The 20,359-nt window shown below is 38.9% G+C and overlaps 1 protein-coding gene across 2 annotated transcripts in view; it reads right to left on the bottom strand.

The window, feature by feature from the left end:
- WWC3 (WWC family member 3) overlaps positions 1–20,359 on the bottom strand; it is a 95,202-nt gene that overhangs the window by 46,829 nt on the left and 28,014 nt on the right. For both annotated transcript variants that reach the window (XM_072353147.1, XM_072353138.1), the window contains exons 2-5: positions 13,049–13,158; positions 8,327–8,530; positions 5,371–5,447; positions 3,524–3,603 (exon numbers count right to left, since the gene is read on the bottom strand). In XM_072353147.1, the coding sequence (XP_072209248.1) occupies positions 3,524–3,603; positions 5,371–5,447; positions 8,327–8,530; positions 13,049–13,158 (471 nt within the window). The remainder of the gene's footprint in view (positions 1–3,523; positions 3,604–5,370; positions 5,448–8,326; positions 8,531–13,048; positions 13,159–20,359) is intronic.

Consider the following 20,359-nt stretch of genomic DNA (forward strand, 5'->3'; position numbering starts at 1 on the left):
CTCTGAACTCGTGCATAGCTATAAATTGTTTAGTCAGCCCTAATTCCCCATCTCTCCTCATTTTCTCTGAGCATTCCTTCCGCTCTCGCAGCCAACTGGCTGGGTTTTCATTTCCTTTGCTGCTAAACGCCTTCTTCCTCCAAAATCCTCTGCTCTTCCTCATGGTAAGCAGAAGGGTCACTGAAAACACATGGGAGAGAAGGAGCTGCACCTCATCCTCAATCCCTAACAGCCAGACAAAGAAATATGTTCCAGAAAAGGCTCAGATTTAACTCCCTAACCCCAGGCTTTAACAGAATCGGCTGCACCTTGGGGCAAATGCACCCCTAGAGACCAAGGAGCGGTGAAAGAGATCACACCGGGTGGGATAGAGGCAGGACTGAAATACTGAGCTCCAGAAAGTCTCCAGTGGGTGAGAGCAGACCATAACATTTGAAGGCTTATCATAACATTGCCAAATTTGGAGGAAAGTGGAGAAAATACAGCCCTAATGAAAAGCTGCAGCACTACAGAAATCGGAATTCTGACTATATTGGAATTGCAGAGCTATTAAAAACTCAGCAGTGGTTGAACAGAGAACCGTGCTGGTTCTGATACCTGCTCCTGGAACTATGCTGCTTAGAGGTTCAAAGCAAGCCTTCAGCCAGATATAAACCCTGAAGTGTGACAACTTCCAGTGTTGTTCTTGGCACATACTTAAAATAATGTGAAGAACACAGCTTTAAAAGATCTGAACAGGATGTATGCCAGTCTCCGTTTGGCAGTTACTTGACGATTTGACCTAACACAAGAAGGAACAAAAAAAAATACAAAGACCCAAAATTTAGAAATAGTAACAAAAGGGAGAAATGCCTGGAATGTGCAAGTCTCCACAAAAGAAAAAAGAAAAAAAAGGGAAAAAAAGCAACACAAACTACTTCTCTTTTAGAAAAAGAATGACAAGTTTCTTTTCAGACAGCACACTTGTTTTGTGGATATGCAGAAAGTAAAATTCTTCAGCTTCGGCACTTGACTGGACTGCCTCTTTCCCCTAGACGAATACGAGTGCTAGGAGAGAGAGGCCAGGGACAGCCCAGAGCACAGGCAGGCTCACAGCCTGGGCCAACCACCTACAAAACCATCCTCTCTCTTGACTACACAAGGAGTCTAGAGAAACTCCTCTCTGCAGTTGTTAGACAGCACAAGCACTCTCCAAATAAGCTTGTTTCCTACTGGAAGTGTAGTAATTCTAAGAAAGCACCAGAAAAGCAACTGAAAAATTACCTGAAAAACCAAAACAAAAGCAGAATTCACCTCAGAGAGTGGAGCTCAGCAAAGCACAAACACTAACATCACAACACAAATCACTGCAATACCTGATAGAGCGCTGGCAAAATGCTGTCACCAGCTACAGCAAATGGCACTGACCACCACCCAGAGCACTACCAGACGGAGTGACTGCAGCAGAAGCAATGAGAAGCAGCACTGAAGCACTGAGCTGTCATGCCTGAACTCTTAAACCAGCTGATTTATTACTACCACTGACTGATTGGGTACACAGGGCTTGCCTTGAACAAGCTCCTCTCTTGAATGTCTCTCCTGTATCCCCATCCTTGAGTACAGGCAGCTTAACTTGGGCTAAAATCCAAGACAAACACTTGTATTCATAATCATTTGCAGACTTTCCTTTTCAGTACTTGCACTACTTCGCTGGGCTATCTTCAATTAATTATGTTAATTAAAACAATCTTGAATTTCAAATGGCCTTCAAATACTTTCACCTCCCCAGTCAAACAGGTAGCCTTTTTATAAAAGCCACTGAACCTATAAATAATTGAACTTATAATCTTCAAATTGCATGGTAGTCATGAGGAAGAAAACAAATAACTAAAGCAGAAAAGGCGAGACAATTATTACTCAAAGAAAATACAATGGAGAACACTATGACAAAATTGTTTTTGCTCATCTTACTTAACTGGGCTACTACCCAGAAACATTGACCAGCCTTAAAATATTTGCAGTTTCAATACATGGGCTGCTCGACATTACGAAGTTTCAGTTAATTCTCCTACAACTAACTGTAAATGTTTTGTGCAGTCAATAAAATATATTTATGCCTGAGAATGATTACATTCCACTTGCCAGTGAAGGATTTTGGCTGGACACATTTTGTTGGATTTTTTTTTTTTCTCCTGAAGCTTTTAAAATTCATTATAGAACAAAAGAACCTTGTAAAATGGAATGAAAAACATGAAATGCACAGGCTATTTCTTTAACAGAAAGAACTGAGTATCTTCCTTTATACAGTTTAGTTAATGTAATGTCATGTTTGGTTAATTTTGTCTAAGTTGGAAAATCAGGAACCTAATTGCTCTGGGACCTCTGGAAGCTTTGCCAGGATTCCCAAAGCAGAAATGTGTGCTCGTGCTTTACAGCACCAATACAATAAACCCAAAGCTTCAAAGTATTTCCACAGATGCTACAAAATGCATTACACATGCAACAGTTCCAGTGTTTTCAAGAAGCACTTGCATTAGGCAGTTTGTTTGCGTGCATGCTGGAGGGATGGCCAAGATTTCTAAATGCACAGCCACATGTCCAAAGCAAATCCAAGATCTCTTCAACATACAGCCTTGCTCTGGGCTTGTTGAACAGATCTGGAAGTCACAATGTGTGTTTACCTGCCACCTTTTCCATGGCCTGGTAACCTTTCTCCCTATCACACGGGGCTTCCCACATACATGCTATGTGTGCAGGTGACTAAGCAGCACACAGATGGAAGTCTCTCGGTTCCCATCTGATGGCCTGCAGGAAGAGTGGCAGGTAGAGGGTTACCACAACAGTTTGCAACCTTTGCCACCAGCAAGCGTGAAGGAAACAACAGCATAGGCTGTTTAACAGTCTGGGAGCAGTGGCAAATTGCCCTGAGCTCCCTCAGCTACTTCTCCTTCCAGAGAGGAAACAAGGGGTCATATTTACATGCAGTCATTCTGCACACATGCAACAAAATCCAAGGTCTCACAGAGCATTAGATCTACTACACATGAACACATCAACTGTGCTGCCCAGAACTGGAAGGTCTGACCACCAGGAAAAAGGAAGAAACAGCGTTGCAGTGTTCAGGCTCCCACCCTGGAGAAATAGTTTGCCCTGCCAGAAAGCCTAGGTACTGCTCACAGAAACGCTACCCCATTGCACAGCGGTTCTGACTGGGCTTCTGACAATACGTACCTTCAGAAGATGCTTGGAGTACATTTTAAAAATCTGACTCATTTTCAGGCAGAATGGAAAGACTACCTATAAAACTGTTTTTACATGTGGATCTCTGAAATCACCTTTCCACTTAATTCTGTCTAATCCTTCTTCCATCATTTCACACTGTTCTCAATGCGTACCATTATCAGAGCAGAAAATCTGGAGCAGAGAATTTAGAAACTTTCTACTTTATTTTTTTGCAATAGTTTCCTGAGCAAGTCATTCCAAGATGGAGGGGAGGGAGGGGAAGGAGGAGGGGGAACCAGCCTCCCACAAACCCTTAACTTACTCTTGCAGAGTTTCCACTCCTTTTTCCTTATATTGCAGCTCTTGCTTCATCTGTGCCAATTCTCGTTTTAGCCTAGAAAGCTAAATATACCAAAATAATTTAAAGTCATAATACGTAACGGAAACTTATTTTATAAAAAAAATAACTGTTTCAAATACAATAATTTAAGTCATTTTTAAATAAATGGAAGTTGTAATGTAAGTTTTCTTCTTTCTTGCTTTAAGACCTGCAATAAAATAACACACGTTCTGAAATATCCTAGGACCTAATCACAATATTCAACTTTTTTCTCATCTTTTCTATTCATTTTCCACCTCAAATAGCTTATATGAATAGCTAAGAGCTTCATATGACTGCCCTTCTTCCCTTGTAGCAAACAGATGCCACTGAACTGTCAATTCCTTAGTTAACCCAAAAATGAAAATGAAAACAAACCAAGAAACACTGAAAGTTTAATGCTATTAGTTTTTCAGTCTAGGACAATAAAGTCACTGGCATCCTTCTTCCAGAAATGGCAGCCTGATTTGCTATGGCTGTTTTCATACTGTCTAGCCTTTTGCCCTCTCTGGTAATCATCGTTATCTAGAGAGTGTATATAAAACAAAAATGAAAGAACAGTAGTGACTCAAAAAATATCTACAACGGCTTGATACTACACATTTTATTCTATTGATTCTATTACTTGAAGCAGTTATGTACACACACGCACACATTAAGCTGAACAGATTGTCCAACACACTTGTGAAATCATTTTATTTTGAGATGTAGGAAAAGAGACGAATAGTTTTAAAAGACCTTGCTTGTTTTCTTTAAATATCATTTAAATAAACAAGGCTTGTTTTCTTGTTTAGACTATGCTGACACTTAGAGTATGTAACACAAGCAAACACTGGTCAGCACGTAGTAAACATACACAAATAGAATAAATGCCTTTGAAGGGTGGTGAACGGGATTTAATTTCAGAGGCACTCATGTGAAAAGCAGTCACTACAACAGAAACAGAGCACCATCCTGCAAAGATACGATTTTTATTAATGAAGAAAAATGCGCAATTTAGAAAATGGGTTTAAAGCTCAATGCTGTAAGCTGCTTTTTATAACCATTCGTGACTACTGTATCAATTTGTTTTAAACAACTTTCAGATTTGAAATCTTTGCAGCACAAGATCAATTTCTAAAGTCAACTATTCTTTCAGACAAGACAGTACTAAAATCATGGTTCTAATTTCTTGGCTTTTTGTTTACATTATTATTATTAATTATAACATTTTACCACAGAACTGCCACAAAAGCCCAGAACTATCAAAAGACTTGCATTCCTTCCATCATCCCCCAAAAGCTTTGGATAAAAATTAGCTTAAACTATCTACTTGGTCAGAAACTATCTACTTGGTCAGCATGTCTACTAACTTGCCAATGGACTTAGAAACAAAAAGCTAAGTCTGGAGCTCAATGACATCCACAGAACTCCACTGAAGATGGTAAATAAGAAAATACAAAGACAGCGGGATTGAACTGTACGCCATCAAGGCGGAATTTTGCTGCAGAGTATTTACTACTTATGGCAGTTTGCACAGAGAAAGTAATTTCTGAAAGCCTAGCTGAGTGTGCCTCTGTCATCTATGACAAAAACTTTATGCTTTGTAACATGGAAACAGCATTGCTTTCCAAGTCACTGAAATGCAATAAATGTAGACTTCTTTGAACGAAGCAACAGTTCCGAGTGTATTTTTACATTTTCTTTTCAAAAACACATGCAGCACCCAGTGTAAATGTCAGCTGAAGCACAGCCCTCTTCCCCTCCCCATGCCTAATTCACATTTAACAAAATTAAAAAACACTACTCACCCTGTCACGACGGCTGGCTATTTCTGCTTTAATCTGATATGGGTCATACTTGGTATTAGTTGAAAATCCAGAGAATGCTAAACAGATGGAAAACATTATTTTATATTTATTTCTTTTCTTTACCACACTTGTTAAGATGTAGCACTGTTTAAAAGACTGCTGCATTCATTCTTTGTGTTACAAGTCACTTGTCTTTACAATAATTCTCTCAGTTCAAGTGCAACAGAAGAATTATCTTTGGTCTGGTTGAAGTTTCTTATTTAGTTCTGAACAGAAAAGAAATGAACTGTATATAGCAGCACTGTATATTGCTCAAAAGGCAGCAGCTTCCACTAAAGGATGCTGGCATTTACTGATGCAATAATTTGCGTAACATTAACAATTGCTATTTGTTTTCTAAGTTCATTAACATTACAAAAATTGAAACTTCTTGCAAGTGAGTTCTTAAAACAGCACCTCTAGAGCCAGGCAATGATTTCAAGCTGTGACGGTATCAGCTAAACCCTAAACAGATGAAGTAAAAGTCCCAGAGCACAGGCTGGGCAAGACCAGCCATGATTTATTGAGTGAGCCATTCATGGCAGCACTGGCCTGCTGAAAAATGCCCGGTATGCAAGTGGATTGGGTTGTACTGTTAGACCTACCATCCTTTTGCAAAGCCAGAGGCTGCTGCTTTGAAACTCATATCCATGTCTACATTTCACAGAGCCTTTCCACTCTCAAAAGAGCACTGCAATGCCAAGGTCATATCAAGCGTGCAGAAACTTGCCAAAATGAGTAGTCATGCCCAGACTAATTCTTTAAATCCAGGATTTTCTATGGATTATTTATAATATTTTTTTTAACACTGTTGATCACAACTGAGTCACAGAAGTGCTGCATGGGCACCTCCCTGCCAGCCCACGACCGCTGAGCTCATGCTGCCTCCCACTCATGAGCACACCGCACTGAGTCAATGACAGCACCCACAAGCAAAGGAGAGGAAAACAGTTTGTGTACTTTTAGTTATTTTAAGGCAACAGATTTAAAGACCTGGTAGTGGAGGCAGGAATATTCACAACATAAGCACCCACCTTCGGCATTTTAATTGCACCCAAATTAGGAGTCAAAGATTTCTGCATAAAAAGTGGAGAATCAAGCATCTCACAGCACAGGGGAGTGGCAAAATTAAGGAAAACAAATGGAGAAGCCTTAGGGAATCTCAAGTAGACAATATGAATAATCGTGAAAGGGATTTAAAAGAGAAAAGGACTAATCAGCCAGTCTCATTTCCTCATAGCTGATGCATGCGACCTTAAAACAATATAAAATATATTTTCTCAACAAAACAACTTAAAAGGTTAGTTTTACAGTATCCTATCAATTCCACAGACACATGGAGACACGCAGAAAATCTACCCAAAGACTAAGAAGGGAAGAAGTCACTTAATACAACATTCACGTCCATGCTACATGTAACCTCCCACTTTGCCATTTTCAGTCATATTTTGATGGTGTCTCAAGCAAATTGTTTTTCTAAGACCCATAAGAAAAAGGTTGTGTTTTTCTAACTTTTATCTTCCTCCAAAGAAATTTCTTTCTGCATATTCACCTGAAGTAAAATTCAACAAGATCTCCCGCTGAACTACTGTGAATTTGTTTGTTTGTTTGTTTTTTAAAGGACTTCAAGTTCCTAGAAAAGTATTGAAACAAATATAGATTTTTTTAAATGGCTGATAAGTCTTTTTATCCCATTCCAAGCCTTCACGTAGCAAACTCTTTAAATGAGCTTTTCTATTAAAAAAATATATAGAAACTTGAAAAATAGTTCATTTTCTTAATCATTCTTCATGTCTTCAATAAGACCAGTTACATCTGTTATGTCACAAATTAAAATACGGAAACACCTATATTTAAAATTAAATAAAAAGAAGAGATAATTCCAGTTTATACAGTAAAGGAATGCTCGATGGAGACTGGTCAGGACCATCTAGGCCACCTCACTCCTCAAAAACATCTTTCATTTAGGAGTTTTGCATATGAATGAATTCACTGAAAATAATAAATACAGAATCTAAACACTTATAGCCCAGCGCCTACTTTGACTTCTCACAGCCATGTTTATTGAACTGTTTCAGAAAGGAGTAAGTAGAGACTCCCATACTTATCGAGCAGTTGGCATTTACCAGCAGTTGCTGCATTTGAACAGTGGCTGTACATACAGGCAGTGAAAAACCACCTGTGCACTGAAATCCCACTAAGTTTCCACGCTGCTCGTGGGTGTATCAATCTCATACCCTTCTCCTTTGAAGGGGATTGTTTTGATTCCTCAAAAACACCCCTTTCTGCACCAGCCATCAACAATGATTGCAGTGCCACAACTTCAGAATTTAGAAGAAGCGTTATCATCTATTCAAAGCTGTCTCAGAAGAATAAAAAGAGCAGGACTTCAAGTCTCTGCAACCTAGTTCCTGCATTAGGGTCAGAGGCTGACATCCAAGAACACCGTCGAAAAGTCATTTCCTGCTTTATCAAAGGAATCTTTTGGTGTGACACTTATTCTAATTGGTATCATCAGACACATTTGTCTACAGTGCCTTTTCCCTAAATCTTTTTTAAGCTAATAAACTGACCCCGGATCTGCAGAAGGCTTCTCTTTAAGATGACAGTTTCAGTACTGAATAATCTATGAACTTGGGAGGGAAAGTGGGTGGCTGGCCCAGAAATATTCAAACTTTGTTGCCTTTCATGAAGCATCAGCATGGCTGCCACCAAGGTATTCCTGTTTAATGTTAAAAAGTTATATTCCAGCAGACCTAACAGGAAACCAAAGGCCCCAAATCACAGAGATAAAGGGCTGTGCCTCACTTCTGTTTTCAGAGTCTTCATTGAGAGGAGGATATGGTGAAAACACTTTCTTACCCCATATATTGTGTTATGTATTCATGATAAATCAAGGAAAGGACAGCAAACTCACAGCTCGCATAGGAACGGTTGTCATCCTCACACATTTTATGCAATTGCTGATATTCTTCTTGGGCTAGTTCAAAACGCTGCTGCTTTATTTGGTAAATCTCTTTCTTGGCATTGAGTGCCTCCTGGGCAACTATTAAATATTCCTTTAGCATGCGTTCCTGCTCCCTTCTCCATTGCTCCCTTGGGTCTTCAATTTGCGTAAGCTCTAAGGAGAAAAACAACAAATGTATAAGACACTATCCCACAAAGAACAAATGGTTTTGTTAAGGTCTGTTCTGCAGGTCTACATCACAGATTAAGAGTAACATGCTCAAAAAACTGGATATGAAGTCGCTGAACAATTAGTCTGCCTAACACTACAGTGTTCAAAATCACTCCATCCTGAGTGATTTTTCCAGAGTGAAAGAACAAGAAAATCCCTTTGAAATGTAAAATGCATTTGCATTTGTTTTCTCTGGGCATGCTCTAGTTTGTAAAGAAAAGAATCTGTGTTTATGCTCACTTTCCCTCGCAGCCAGCTTGAAAATTCTGAGGATTACCTAAAAACGTAGAACCACATAGGAAAACAGAAGGTACCTAGAGGCAGTTGGAACAACTTTAAAATATTACACATTAACTTCACACATTTAACATTCTGAAAGGCTAGTGACTATACCTGCCCAGAGAAGAATAAAGTAGTTCAACCGAGAAGTTAGCATTTTAATCCCAAATCCAGAAGAGCACTTCTAATGGTGTTTGTTTGTTAATGCTTTAATGGCAAGAAGTCACTGCAGATGCTATGTCAGTGTTCAAAGCAGTTGTAGAAAGTGCAGCGCAGTCAGGAGGCATACCTAGTCATTTTTTCCAAACTTAGTTTCTCATAAGAGATGAAAGCCAGTTATGTTTAGTATTTATCTTGCATGAAGTAATTCAGAATTTTGGTGCTCATGACTAAATGTGAAACTATAAAAGGTTGACCCTTATGATTTAATAACTCTCGTGGTGTCAAGGTTATACTACCAGCTCTACCATTTACAAGCCATTTGAAAAGTAGATAGAAACATGAAGCAGTACTCCCAACAAAACTACTATGTTCCCAACAACCTTTACTCAGCTGTAACTCTTGCCACAACTCTTCACAATGCAAGAGTACGAAGCTCACACCTACAATTATGTCCTTCCTCCAGTACATTCCCTGTATCACAGTGACCTTTCCAGCAGCACCTCCAGTTTCCAAAATATCTCTGCTCCAACATCCCCAACCTACTTCTGCAGTCCAGAGCAGGATGTGCTGTGACTTGTTCCAGTCTCCATAAATGCTTATGCACCTAGTTTCTGCATGCATGGAAAGCAAAAGAAAACTGCTTAGTTCACACCATAGCCCATCCTTAAGTGAGGGCATGAAAATTTGCAACACCATCACATCCATCAGCATTCCTGATATTTGTGAAAACTTAATATTCCAAAAGCTACAATCCTGCATGGAAACTGTGCAAAAATATCTAATATTTATGAGACAAAAAAACTATATCATAGTAAGCATCTCTTTTTGAATGGAAAATTAATAGATCTACTACTAGCTAAATTACACTGTATTGCATATTGAGCTTTGAGGTCCTGCACTACAGGGTATGTCATCACTTCACAGATTACTTCAGAAGCCTTCTCAAAAGCTAGCAGCATTCTTCTGAGACAGAAAGGTACTTTAGTACAGCAGTGACAATCTCTTCTGATTTATGAGTATTTAGTCTTCACACTTTGCCCTGGATTTCTACGTAAGTTTGTCACGTAATAACTGAAACTAAAGCTAAGTTGGATGGTAAAATTCAGTTCCTTTGTTTCTTTATAGACAATTTATAAAAAAGAATACAAAACTATAGTAATTCGAGAACAGCCCCAGACAAATGCAGGGAATAGATTACTATTCCCCCACTGGGGAATGCCCAACTGGTTAAAGGAGACTTCAAAAGCTCTCAAGACACTGAGGAGGAGGGAAAGGAATTCTGCGGCTGGCAGCCACCACGGGTTTTTAAGCAATGGTTGGACCAGAGCCAAGAGCAGCTTAGTAAGGGTGTCAACAAAGTACTGAATTTACAGAACAAGATGGAAATCAGGGTTGGAAGCACCGTGGAGATTTACTGAAGATTCCTCTGTTCCTGGAGATTTTCAATATAAATGGAAAAGCATTGCCTACAAGGCTTTTTACTACTTTCTAGGTAAACAAACTTAGTCAGAGGCTTGAAAAAAAAAAAAGAAAATGGAATGCATTACTTATTTCCTTTAAAAGTGATACGAGCAAAAAGCTGAGGATACACAAAGCACGAGAGCTCCTCAATAACCACAGCTCTTAAAAGAATCTATTTGAATCATCTCTGGCATTTTCTCATAGGACTTCTTGGAACTGAAGCAATACTGTTTTCCCAATTAACACAGTTACATTGTTGTTTTAAAGCATTTAAACCTGATCATCCACTAAATGCATCCTGGAAAGGTTTAAATAATCAACTTGTTTTTACTTGGAAGTTGCTTTTCAAGTATTTCAGACATAATTCAGAACATAATGCAAGGGAATCATTTCAGAAAAACATTTATTCATTGCTCGATCATCTCTGCCACCTGTCTGACATGGTCTCATGATGCACATGATTGCCTACTCATTAGTTCTCACTTCTACAAAAGAGGTTAATGTCACCTTGATTGGTACTTTTGCTGTCCATGGTTTAAAACTGGATCAGCTATCCCAGTAATTCTTGAGTAATGATTATCCAGCTGTAATATCAATTTTGTTTTCCCTCTGAATATAAAGCTTGCTTGTATAAGCAAGCACTGCATTAGCCTAAGGGTGACAAACCCATTTTGCTATGACGGCTGAATTACCATTTAGGATAATATCTGTGGGCTGCAAGTAATTAGTTATCATGAAAGAGACAAATTTTGCAACCTGGTTAATTGCAGAATGATTCCTTTCACTCAGTTCAGCATTGGCCGTATGAAGTCTTTATCCATCTGTTCATATAATATGTTTATTTAATTCATAATAAGATTAGATGTACATCCTCAGACCCATTTGTATTAATCTTCTCTTGCTATGCCTTCCTATTAAGCATTTGGGAATTTAATTTCTCTCTGCAAAGACCCTCTTCTACAGTTTTTGTTCAGGATTGCACAGAAAAAAAAATGCAAGCCAGATCTGACATGTCTACAATGATTAATATCCTTACTGTAGTTCCAACTTGATATCTGCGGTAGAACAGCTAACAACAAAGTCTGAAAAACAAAAGGGAGTGATTTCTTTTGCATGCAGAGGTGATTGTTGTTCCTATCCAAGATGTCTACAGCTAGAATCCTTTATTAACTCTTTTAGTCATAGCACTGCAGTGGGAGTTCATGTTCTACCCATCATCGACAGTGGTGTCTAAGGGCATTTTTAAATGTTTATGGGAGTAACAGCTGCCAATATCCTCATGTTTTCTTTTGTTTTCAACGTGTGCCCTTCAAGTACCCATACACTGCTACAAGTGCACTCTATTACTGTACACCCAGCACAACGTTCACTTTGCATTTAATTTCAGCATTAATGAAAGTCACCACCACAGTTTAAACAGCTATCCCGAAACTACTATTTCTTTTAAATAGAGAAACAATCTGTATCTATCAGCTTTCAGTTGGCTAGGACATCTATCCTTGTGCATTAACAGCTCTTCTAAAATTATTATTCAATTTGTGTCTCTGTTAATTTGTTAATTTCACAACAAATAAGCATCTGTGAGGGTCAAACAATGCCATGAGAACATTTGTTATTCTGCTGTCGGTGATGGGTTTGGTTTTGTTGTTTTTTTTTCCCTGTTCACTTGCTTTAAATAAGTAGCTGTTCAATCACAATAGACGAATGATGCCAGTGACGACAGGAAGGCAAAAACTATTCTATGCTTTTATTTTTCAATTGAGTAGATTTCAAGTAGATAATATTGAGGTTGTTTTTACAGATTATACTGTTTACCATTACTGTGATTGCTCTCATAACCACTTTCTTCTTTCCTCCCTCCCCGCCAACTGCCAGTTCCCACAATATTGAAAGCATTCACTCATTGGTGATAAGAAGCTTAATGATAGCAACACAGCAGTAATAGCAACAGTAGTATAAAGCTGTAAAGATAAGACACACTACTTTAAAACTAGAACTGGAAAATGTGCCAAACAGAACTGATATAAAGCTCAGCAACAGTCCAAAAAGGTAAATGATGGATATCATTCCCATTCTCAAGGAGTCATCTGTTGTGTTTTGTGACAGTACCTTTGAAGTGTAAAACACAGGCTGCGTAAGAGTGGATGACACTAATGTAATTGTTGGTGCTTCTGATTAAAAATCAGCACTCCTCTCTCAGAACAGATTTTGTTTTTCAAGAGAGAAGAGTCAAGCATCAATCACTAGAAAGCCATGAAATGCAAGAGTATAGCATGGAAATTTCAGTATATGCAGAAAGCAAGAAAGTTACTGACTGTTCATAGCTGGACAAAGCAACTCTACACACTATATCTCTGTCATCAATTATAAAATTCTTTACAAAGGAAAGAAGGGCTGTGCCCCCATTTAAAAGATGATGAAACAGACAGTGCAAGAAATTACTTGTATACATTCTCCTGCTGTAACATGAGTTGCATAAATAGTATCGGAAACAAAGATAGTGCCATCAGTTAACATCAGCTTGCTGGTGTTCCTAAAAATAATCACACATCTACTCACGATTTATGTGGTCCATATAATACACTCCAATCTGTTGATCGTAAACAGTTTCCCATCCTAAAGGAAGCTCATCACCAACACAGTCAGCAAATGTCAATGGCTTTGTAATCCTGCAAAAAGAAAAATAACATAAATGAATACAAAAGATGCAGCTTACAGTGCCGTGAGTGTCTTTATATGTTTTGAAGATATCGCAATATCTGATCACAAAATAGTTATGCTGCTTAGGAATGTGTTAATAATCACAAACATACAGTTTCAAAATAAAATTTCATTTAAATATGCTGACAGATACTCCCCAAACAAGTAAGACAAGCTTCTCCCTTCAAGTTTCTATGTTTAACAATTTAATTACTATGGCATGCAGTCTTGCCAGTTTTTCTCCCATACTGCAAAGAACACAAATATGAAAGCTGGAGTTTGTCACTGCTAAAAAATACCAGAAGCTTTATAGGCTTTATCCTCTTTATGATGTCAAAGCAGTACAACTGTTTGTTCTTAAAAAATTAAAACAAAAACAATAACACCGTAACACATTTATTTTCAATTATTAATTTCCAACTATTAATTATATTCTTTTGGTCCTGACCCATTCAAATTTCTTCCTTCCCCCAAAGCAGAAAGAAGGGGAAACAAGCCATTCCAGTGGTCCGATATGTACACCAGGCAATCGCTATCGAAATGCATGCAACTTCACACAGCAAGCAGAACAATTGCATTAGCCCACCTTCTAAAACTATTCTAGCACTTTTCAGACTGAAGTGTTTAAAACTGACATTAGTAGGATATATTTATCCTCACTAGTTTGCAACTGCAATGTTTTGATCAGTTTTTGACAACAGTGCAAAGATCAAGTTATTTCAATCAAAGAAAAAAGTCTGATGGATTCTCAAACATGCATAAACAATTTAATAAAATGAAGACGTATATAAACCCATGCACCACTATTCAGAGATTTTCCATTACTGACAGAGTTCATGCCACGTACTCATGTAAATGCAGAACTGTTGTATTCAAGATGTTACTATAAGCTGGCATATGCATTCTTTCAGTAATTAATCTAGCAGTCAGGCAGGCCAAACAATGCTGAAATACTTATGATCTCCCTGGTGTTCAGTCACATACTAAAGATACAAAGTGCAGCACTTTAAACCCTCATGGTTTTGTTCTGAAGACATCATGTTTACCATTCCTCAAAGCAGTCTAGACATCAGTTCCTAAATTGCCATTCTATAGACAAGATTTTCTTTGGAACAAGTTATAAGACATGCTTGCCTATTATACAAACACACCCTCACCCTTTATTCCTATATAAAACCTACACGTCATACTCTAACCTTTCACACTACAAGAAGTTTAATTCATCACTCTCCATGGTCCCGTCACAGCACCAGCTTCCAGGGCAAGTGCAATGTGCTCTTTCTGGAGAAGGACGATCAAAGAAAGTCAAGGCATCTTGCCTAACCTGTTTTTATTCCAATGTTATAAAGCATGCATTAACAGTTTAATTAATGGTTTTGAAGGAAACTTTATAAGAAAAAGGACATAGAAAAAGCTGTCTTTCAGACATGCAGAATATTAACTTGATGGTGCTCATTTTAAATCACATCCAAAGTTGCTCCAATGTGGTCTTCTTTCAGACAGAGCATAACACTGATTCACATTTGAGTCACATTCAGACATATGTAGTTTGAACTTTCACACAACTGCTCAAAACACACAAAGTTTAAAATAAGAATGGAAAGTTTCTCCCTGTGTTTTGCACTGATTTAACTAAGTCGACTGAAAAAACACATTTCTTGTTTGACGAGCACAACTGCAGAATTCCTCTGGCACCAGTTTCCACATTAACTGCTCCTGGCCATTGGATTTACAGCTGAGGTGTAAGTAACAGTCATACAAGAGGGCCAATTTTGCACATGTCAAAGAGCCGATCATAATTTCATATTGCTCCTCTAAGTCTTCATTATCTTTAAATCTTTACCCTTTCCAAAAGTAACGATGCTCTTCAGTTGCTAGACACTCCTCATTTGGGGCCTCAGAAACCCTTCAAAAGCAGATACTGAAATACATAGCAATGCTTCTGTCACCAAAATTCTGCAAACTAAGCTCAGTGAGCAACCTTTGAGTTAAGTCTTGCTCCTCTCCCCTCTAAGTCTGTCCAAAGTAAATGTTTTCCTTAAGTAGTAGTAGAAGTATGCAATAAAACAGACATTTCTAAAAAACCAAGTTTTATTAATGCTTTCTATATCAATCAAAGCTAAACAGAATACAATTTCCTTGCCAGTTTATGCTGTACCTTTATCCATTACACATATCCATGAGGCTTCTGTAATCCGCTACTGCAGCTTTCTGAATATAGAACAGCCAGAGGAATGTCTTGTATTAGTTCATGGCAGAGAGTGGGTAGGAAGGAAAGCAACACACAGTGACAGGACACCATTTTAGTTAAATTACAGCAAAACTGTTTTTAGCTCTAATATACTTTGCAAACAATCTAATTTCAAACCCCTAAAGCCCAGGAAAATTCAACCTTTAAATAATGACAAAACACTTCTTGGATCAAAGAAAAGGTATACTTCAACTCCTCACAAACCACAGTTCAACTGCTAATACAGGTGGCAACTTTGTTCTGGAAGTTTTGGAGTCTGGAAAAAGAGCGAGGTCACTAAAAACACTGCAATTCAGAAAATTCTCCAAGAGCTTCTCAGGCCACCCATGGCACATAAGAGGGGCCTGGTTGCCTGACATCTTTAGGTCTGACTGAGCAAAAACTACAAAATGTTTTAGAGAAACCAAATGCAGATAAACAGAAAGTTCTTTTGCAAGATCTAGACCAGAAAATCAAAAAGGCATTTCCAAAGTAGAAACTCCACAGCATACCAACTGCCATCTCTCAGACAATACCCAGGTGCTTAAACCATAATTTCTCAGTCAACAGAGGCTGTGGGGTTGGCCTCATTTTAATCCTCCAGTAACTAAAGGGAACCTACAAACAGGAGGGGACTCAACTCTTTATCTGGATAAATAATGGCAGGGCAAGGAGAAATGTTTTTAAGTTGAAGGAGGGAAGATTTAGGCTGGATGTCAGGGGGTAGTTCTTTACCAAGAGAGTGGTGAGGTGCTGGCACAGGCTGCCCAGAGAGGTTGTGGATGCCCCATCCCTGGAGGTGTTCAAGGCCCTGGGCAGCCTGGTCTAGTATCAAATGTGGAAGTTGGCAACCCTGCCTGCGGCAGGGGGGTTGGACCTTGTATGATCCTTGAGGTCACTTCCAACCCAAGCCATTCTATGATTCTATGACTATGTGCCCCAGTGGCGCAGCGGTAGAATTCCCGTTTGCAACACCAGGGGGCCCGGGTTCGAATCCCCCCTGTGGAGCAGGGGGTAGAAGTGCCGCTCTGCTACACAGAGGGCTCGAATCCCGGGAGTTGGACTTGATGATCTCTAAGGTCCCTTCCAACTCGCACAATACTATGATACTATGATATGATACTATGATACTATGATGTGCCTAAATGACACCCAGGGTACCATTGTCTTCTAAGACTGGGCCAAGACTGAGAGGAAAATACCAAACCCAAAGGCTACAATTCATAGGTTTTGAAAATGTACCAACAAGTTCTCAATCAAAGCATTCACTTGCATGGAATGAATGGAAGGAAAGAAGAACAACTGTCAAGAGGGCTTTGGTTTTGCTTCTGATTTTGTACAGGTCCAAAGCAAAGCCAGGAAACATCTATCAAAATTTGATATTCCTCAATAAATAAGGAGAAACAGCCTCTTAAGTCCAACCACGATTTGAAGAGCAGCTGTTTGGGATAATGTTTTTGCCTGACAAACCCATGTTATAGGCTAGGAAACTGTATCAATCCACAGCACAAAAAAAAAAAAAAAAAAAAAAAAAAAAAAAAAAAAAAAAAAAAAAAAAGCAATTTGTAAATAAGTAACAGCGTAACTAGAAAGAATTAACCATTCTGACAAACTTAGCAATAGTTTATCCAAAGAATTACACCTATTACTGAAGAGTCACAAGACAAGAAATCATGTGCATGCTTCTGCCACCAATTTTTCTAATTCCTTCCTAATGTGCCTTTAAATTATACCCTTTGTTATAAATTTCAGCTAATCAACTTACCTTGCACTGTAGCTTGTACCTCTCCCGGTATCAGGGGCAAAAAAAGAAATCAGGAGTCTGACAAAAAGCAGAAAGCTATTTTGCTGTTCCACAGTTGGGGGAGAGGAGGGTAAGAGTGGCTGTCGGCCTTCAGAAGTCACCCTCCAGTTCTGAAGGGTACCCTGGGGCCTGAGGACTTCGCTGGAGAAGGAAGCCCTGAGGCCACCCATACCCTGCCCGCAGTGCTCTCCAGAAAGGCCTCCAACAACTGAGTACACACACACAATGAATATACCCTGCTGGTGCCAAGGCCTGGCACTGTCACAGTAACTCAAAACCGGAGCCATCTACCAGGTGACATCACCACAGCCTGAGGCAGGTGTCGCCATGAATGCTGGGCCTGGTGCTACAGCGCTCTGCAAGACACTGAGCTCTCACTGTCCATTCTATACATTGGATTAAGTGACATCTCCAAATCATAAAAATAAGCTGGATTTCAAAACAAGGTTGGGCAATTACATACCGCTTAGTCAAAAGTACAGTGAAATTTTACCAAACGTTATGTATAGATAAAAATCCCTTGCAACTTTCCTAATACAAATGACATATATCTTCATTTTACCACGTAACCCAATCTGACATTGAGAATAAAGTAACTTTTTAATCATCTGCTTGATACATAATTAAAACAAATCCAGAGTACAGAAGGCTAAATGGAATCTTGTACAAATGAAATTCTGTGCTTGGAACAAAGACCTGAAGAAGGTACCTTATATTCAAAAGTCATTGCTGGGACATACTTCCCCTAGAAATAAAACACTACCCTACAGCAAGGAAATAATAGCACTCATTCTTCTAAAGGTCACTTCAGACTCAGTCGTTTTAGGACTGCACTGTATTTTGCAGTAATTTACATTCTTTTTTAAAGCAATAAGCACATGGGAAGAGTGCTACTAGTGCCAAATCAGTATATCTGACTCAAAGTTTTATACAGTAACATAAGCAAAAGCATACATTAACTTACAAAATAAGGCAAAGAACAGAATTAGTTATCTACAATAATGAATCAACATCTTTATGCATGGATACAAAATTAGTCTGGTTATTGTTAGCTAACTTTTTATTTTAATGAAAACAGCAGTGTATGGGAAACTGCTGATCACAGCCTGAACCTGTGATTGACCACCTGAGGCAAGCAATGAGGCAAGCTGCAGGAGCACAGGTGAAGGCAATTCAGCTGTGCTACCAGAAGGGGTGGAGCTTGGCTTCACCTCCCCCTGATCTCATTTAAGGGCTGACCACCACTAAGGCAAGATCTCTTTCTCTGGAAATCACTCCTTTGTGGAGTTTGTTGTGAACCTTCAACATTGGTGATTTCCATTTATCATAGATTATCTTTCTATCATGATAATCTTTCGCACAAACATCTGTATAAGCTCTGTTTACCTATCAACTGTATAACTGTACAAGCAGTTAACTGCCTTTAACATGCCGTATTACAAACTTGGACAACCTACGCTGCGACAGCTGACTAGCATTTCACTCTCACCAACACCTGACTATTGCTGCCTGAACCATGGTTTGCCAGTGTTTACCGTCATAGAAGATACTGGCAACAGGTCCCTCTAACCCCAGCCTAGTTATTTACAATGCTGCAGGAGTTGGCTAAAAACAGATTTAATATCCAGCCAACAGGACAGCATGGACAGTGATCTCATAAGCCATCCTAGCCCTCAGTCTGTTGAGATCCTTGTTTTATGATCACCTAAGTTTATGTGGAGCAGCACCACAGGATCACAAAATGGAACATGAGCAAACAAAGACACTACCTGTCAAATGTGATCTGCAGGAAATGGTTCTTACTACCACACATCCACAAATGATATTAAATACAGACTGAGAGGATTCACTGCAAAGACCAGGTTGTGTGATCAGGACCTCAGAGTTTTTAAGTCTCATTAATACTTTTCCACTATGCACCAAATGTCCCTTCTGCTGCATATAATCCAAAATGGGGTAGGTGACCAGAAATAATGAGATAAGTTACATGCATGTTTTTTAGGGACCCTTTCTATGACCCTTTCTATTCTACTCTCTGTTCAACATTACAGAAACAGTAAGCAATTACTAACAAACAACAACAACAATATATTTTTCTCCTTAATCATACTTCCAAAAATCAAAGCAGCTAAGAAATATGGGGTAATTCTGTTGAAATACAAAAGAGAATGTATGTAGCTTCCAGTTATAGCTCTCATAAAACGTATCTGGCTGTTCAGTAACTGCTGAAATATGCCATACAGCCAAGTTCTTCAAGCAGCTATACACTTCTGAGCAGTAGTTACAATTAAATTCAGGACACAAATATTATGGTAAATTCTTGCTGAAAATACACCAAGACAAGCAAAGTTCTTCAGAAGCCACAGCTGGGTTAAAAGTCAGTTTTTTAAGAAAACTGCTTTTGTTTCTATTATTTATTGTCTTTGCAGAGGCTAAACAAGGAAAAAAATGGGGACAGATGGGTTAAGTAAGGCTGTCCACGAACACTTTAAAACATGTTTTGTTTGGGTATGCACAGACAGGCTGAAGTTATGGGGAACAAAGCAGCTGGCCAGAGTCTAAGATCAGCAGCAGGGCAGAGACAGCAGCTGGAGTGCCAAAGCCTGGGCAGCAGGTGACCTGACAACTCGAACCAGAAAACACTCAGAAGGAAAAAGAAGGCTAGTAAGAGGCCTGCAGACACCGAAAAAATAAGAGAGATGAGAATCAAAAGCCTAATCTGAAGGATAAGGAAAACTGTTTAAGAATAACCAGGACAATGGATCTTGAAATGTGCTTCTGTGAAGATGCATTTATGAGCATATTTATATATAACTGGTAGAGTAACCTGGCAGCAGCTCAACATCACATGGCCATTTGCTCAACTACCCAGGTGAAATGGGGGAAGAGAACTGGAAACAAAAGAAAACTCATAGGCATGCTTCCATCAATCACCAACAACCAAACATCAATGCACTATTAATGCTGCTTTTAGAAGTCATTTCCAACTTCAGTGGTCCTATCTCTAGAGTAACACAAAAGCAAAAACAGAATGTCTTCACAGCTGCCATCCCATCTACTGTGTTCTCTCACTAACCTCATGCATCCTACATCCAAAAAGGTTATGAGTAAACACTGACAAGCAAACCTTAAGTCT

Source organism: Excalfactoria chinensis, chromosome 1, assembly GCF_039878825.1.
Source record: "Excalfactoria chinensis isolate bCotChi1 chromosome 1, bCotChi1.hap2, whole genome shotgun sequence".
NCBI lineage: Eukaryota > Metazoa > Chordata > Aves > Galliformes > Phasianidae > Excalfactoria > Excalfactoria chinensis.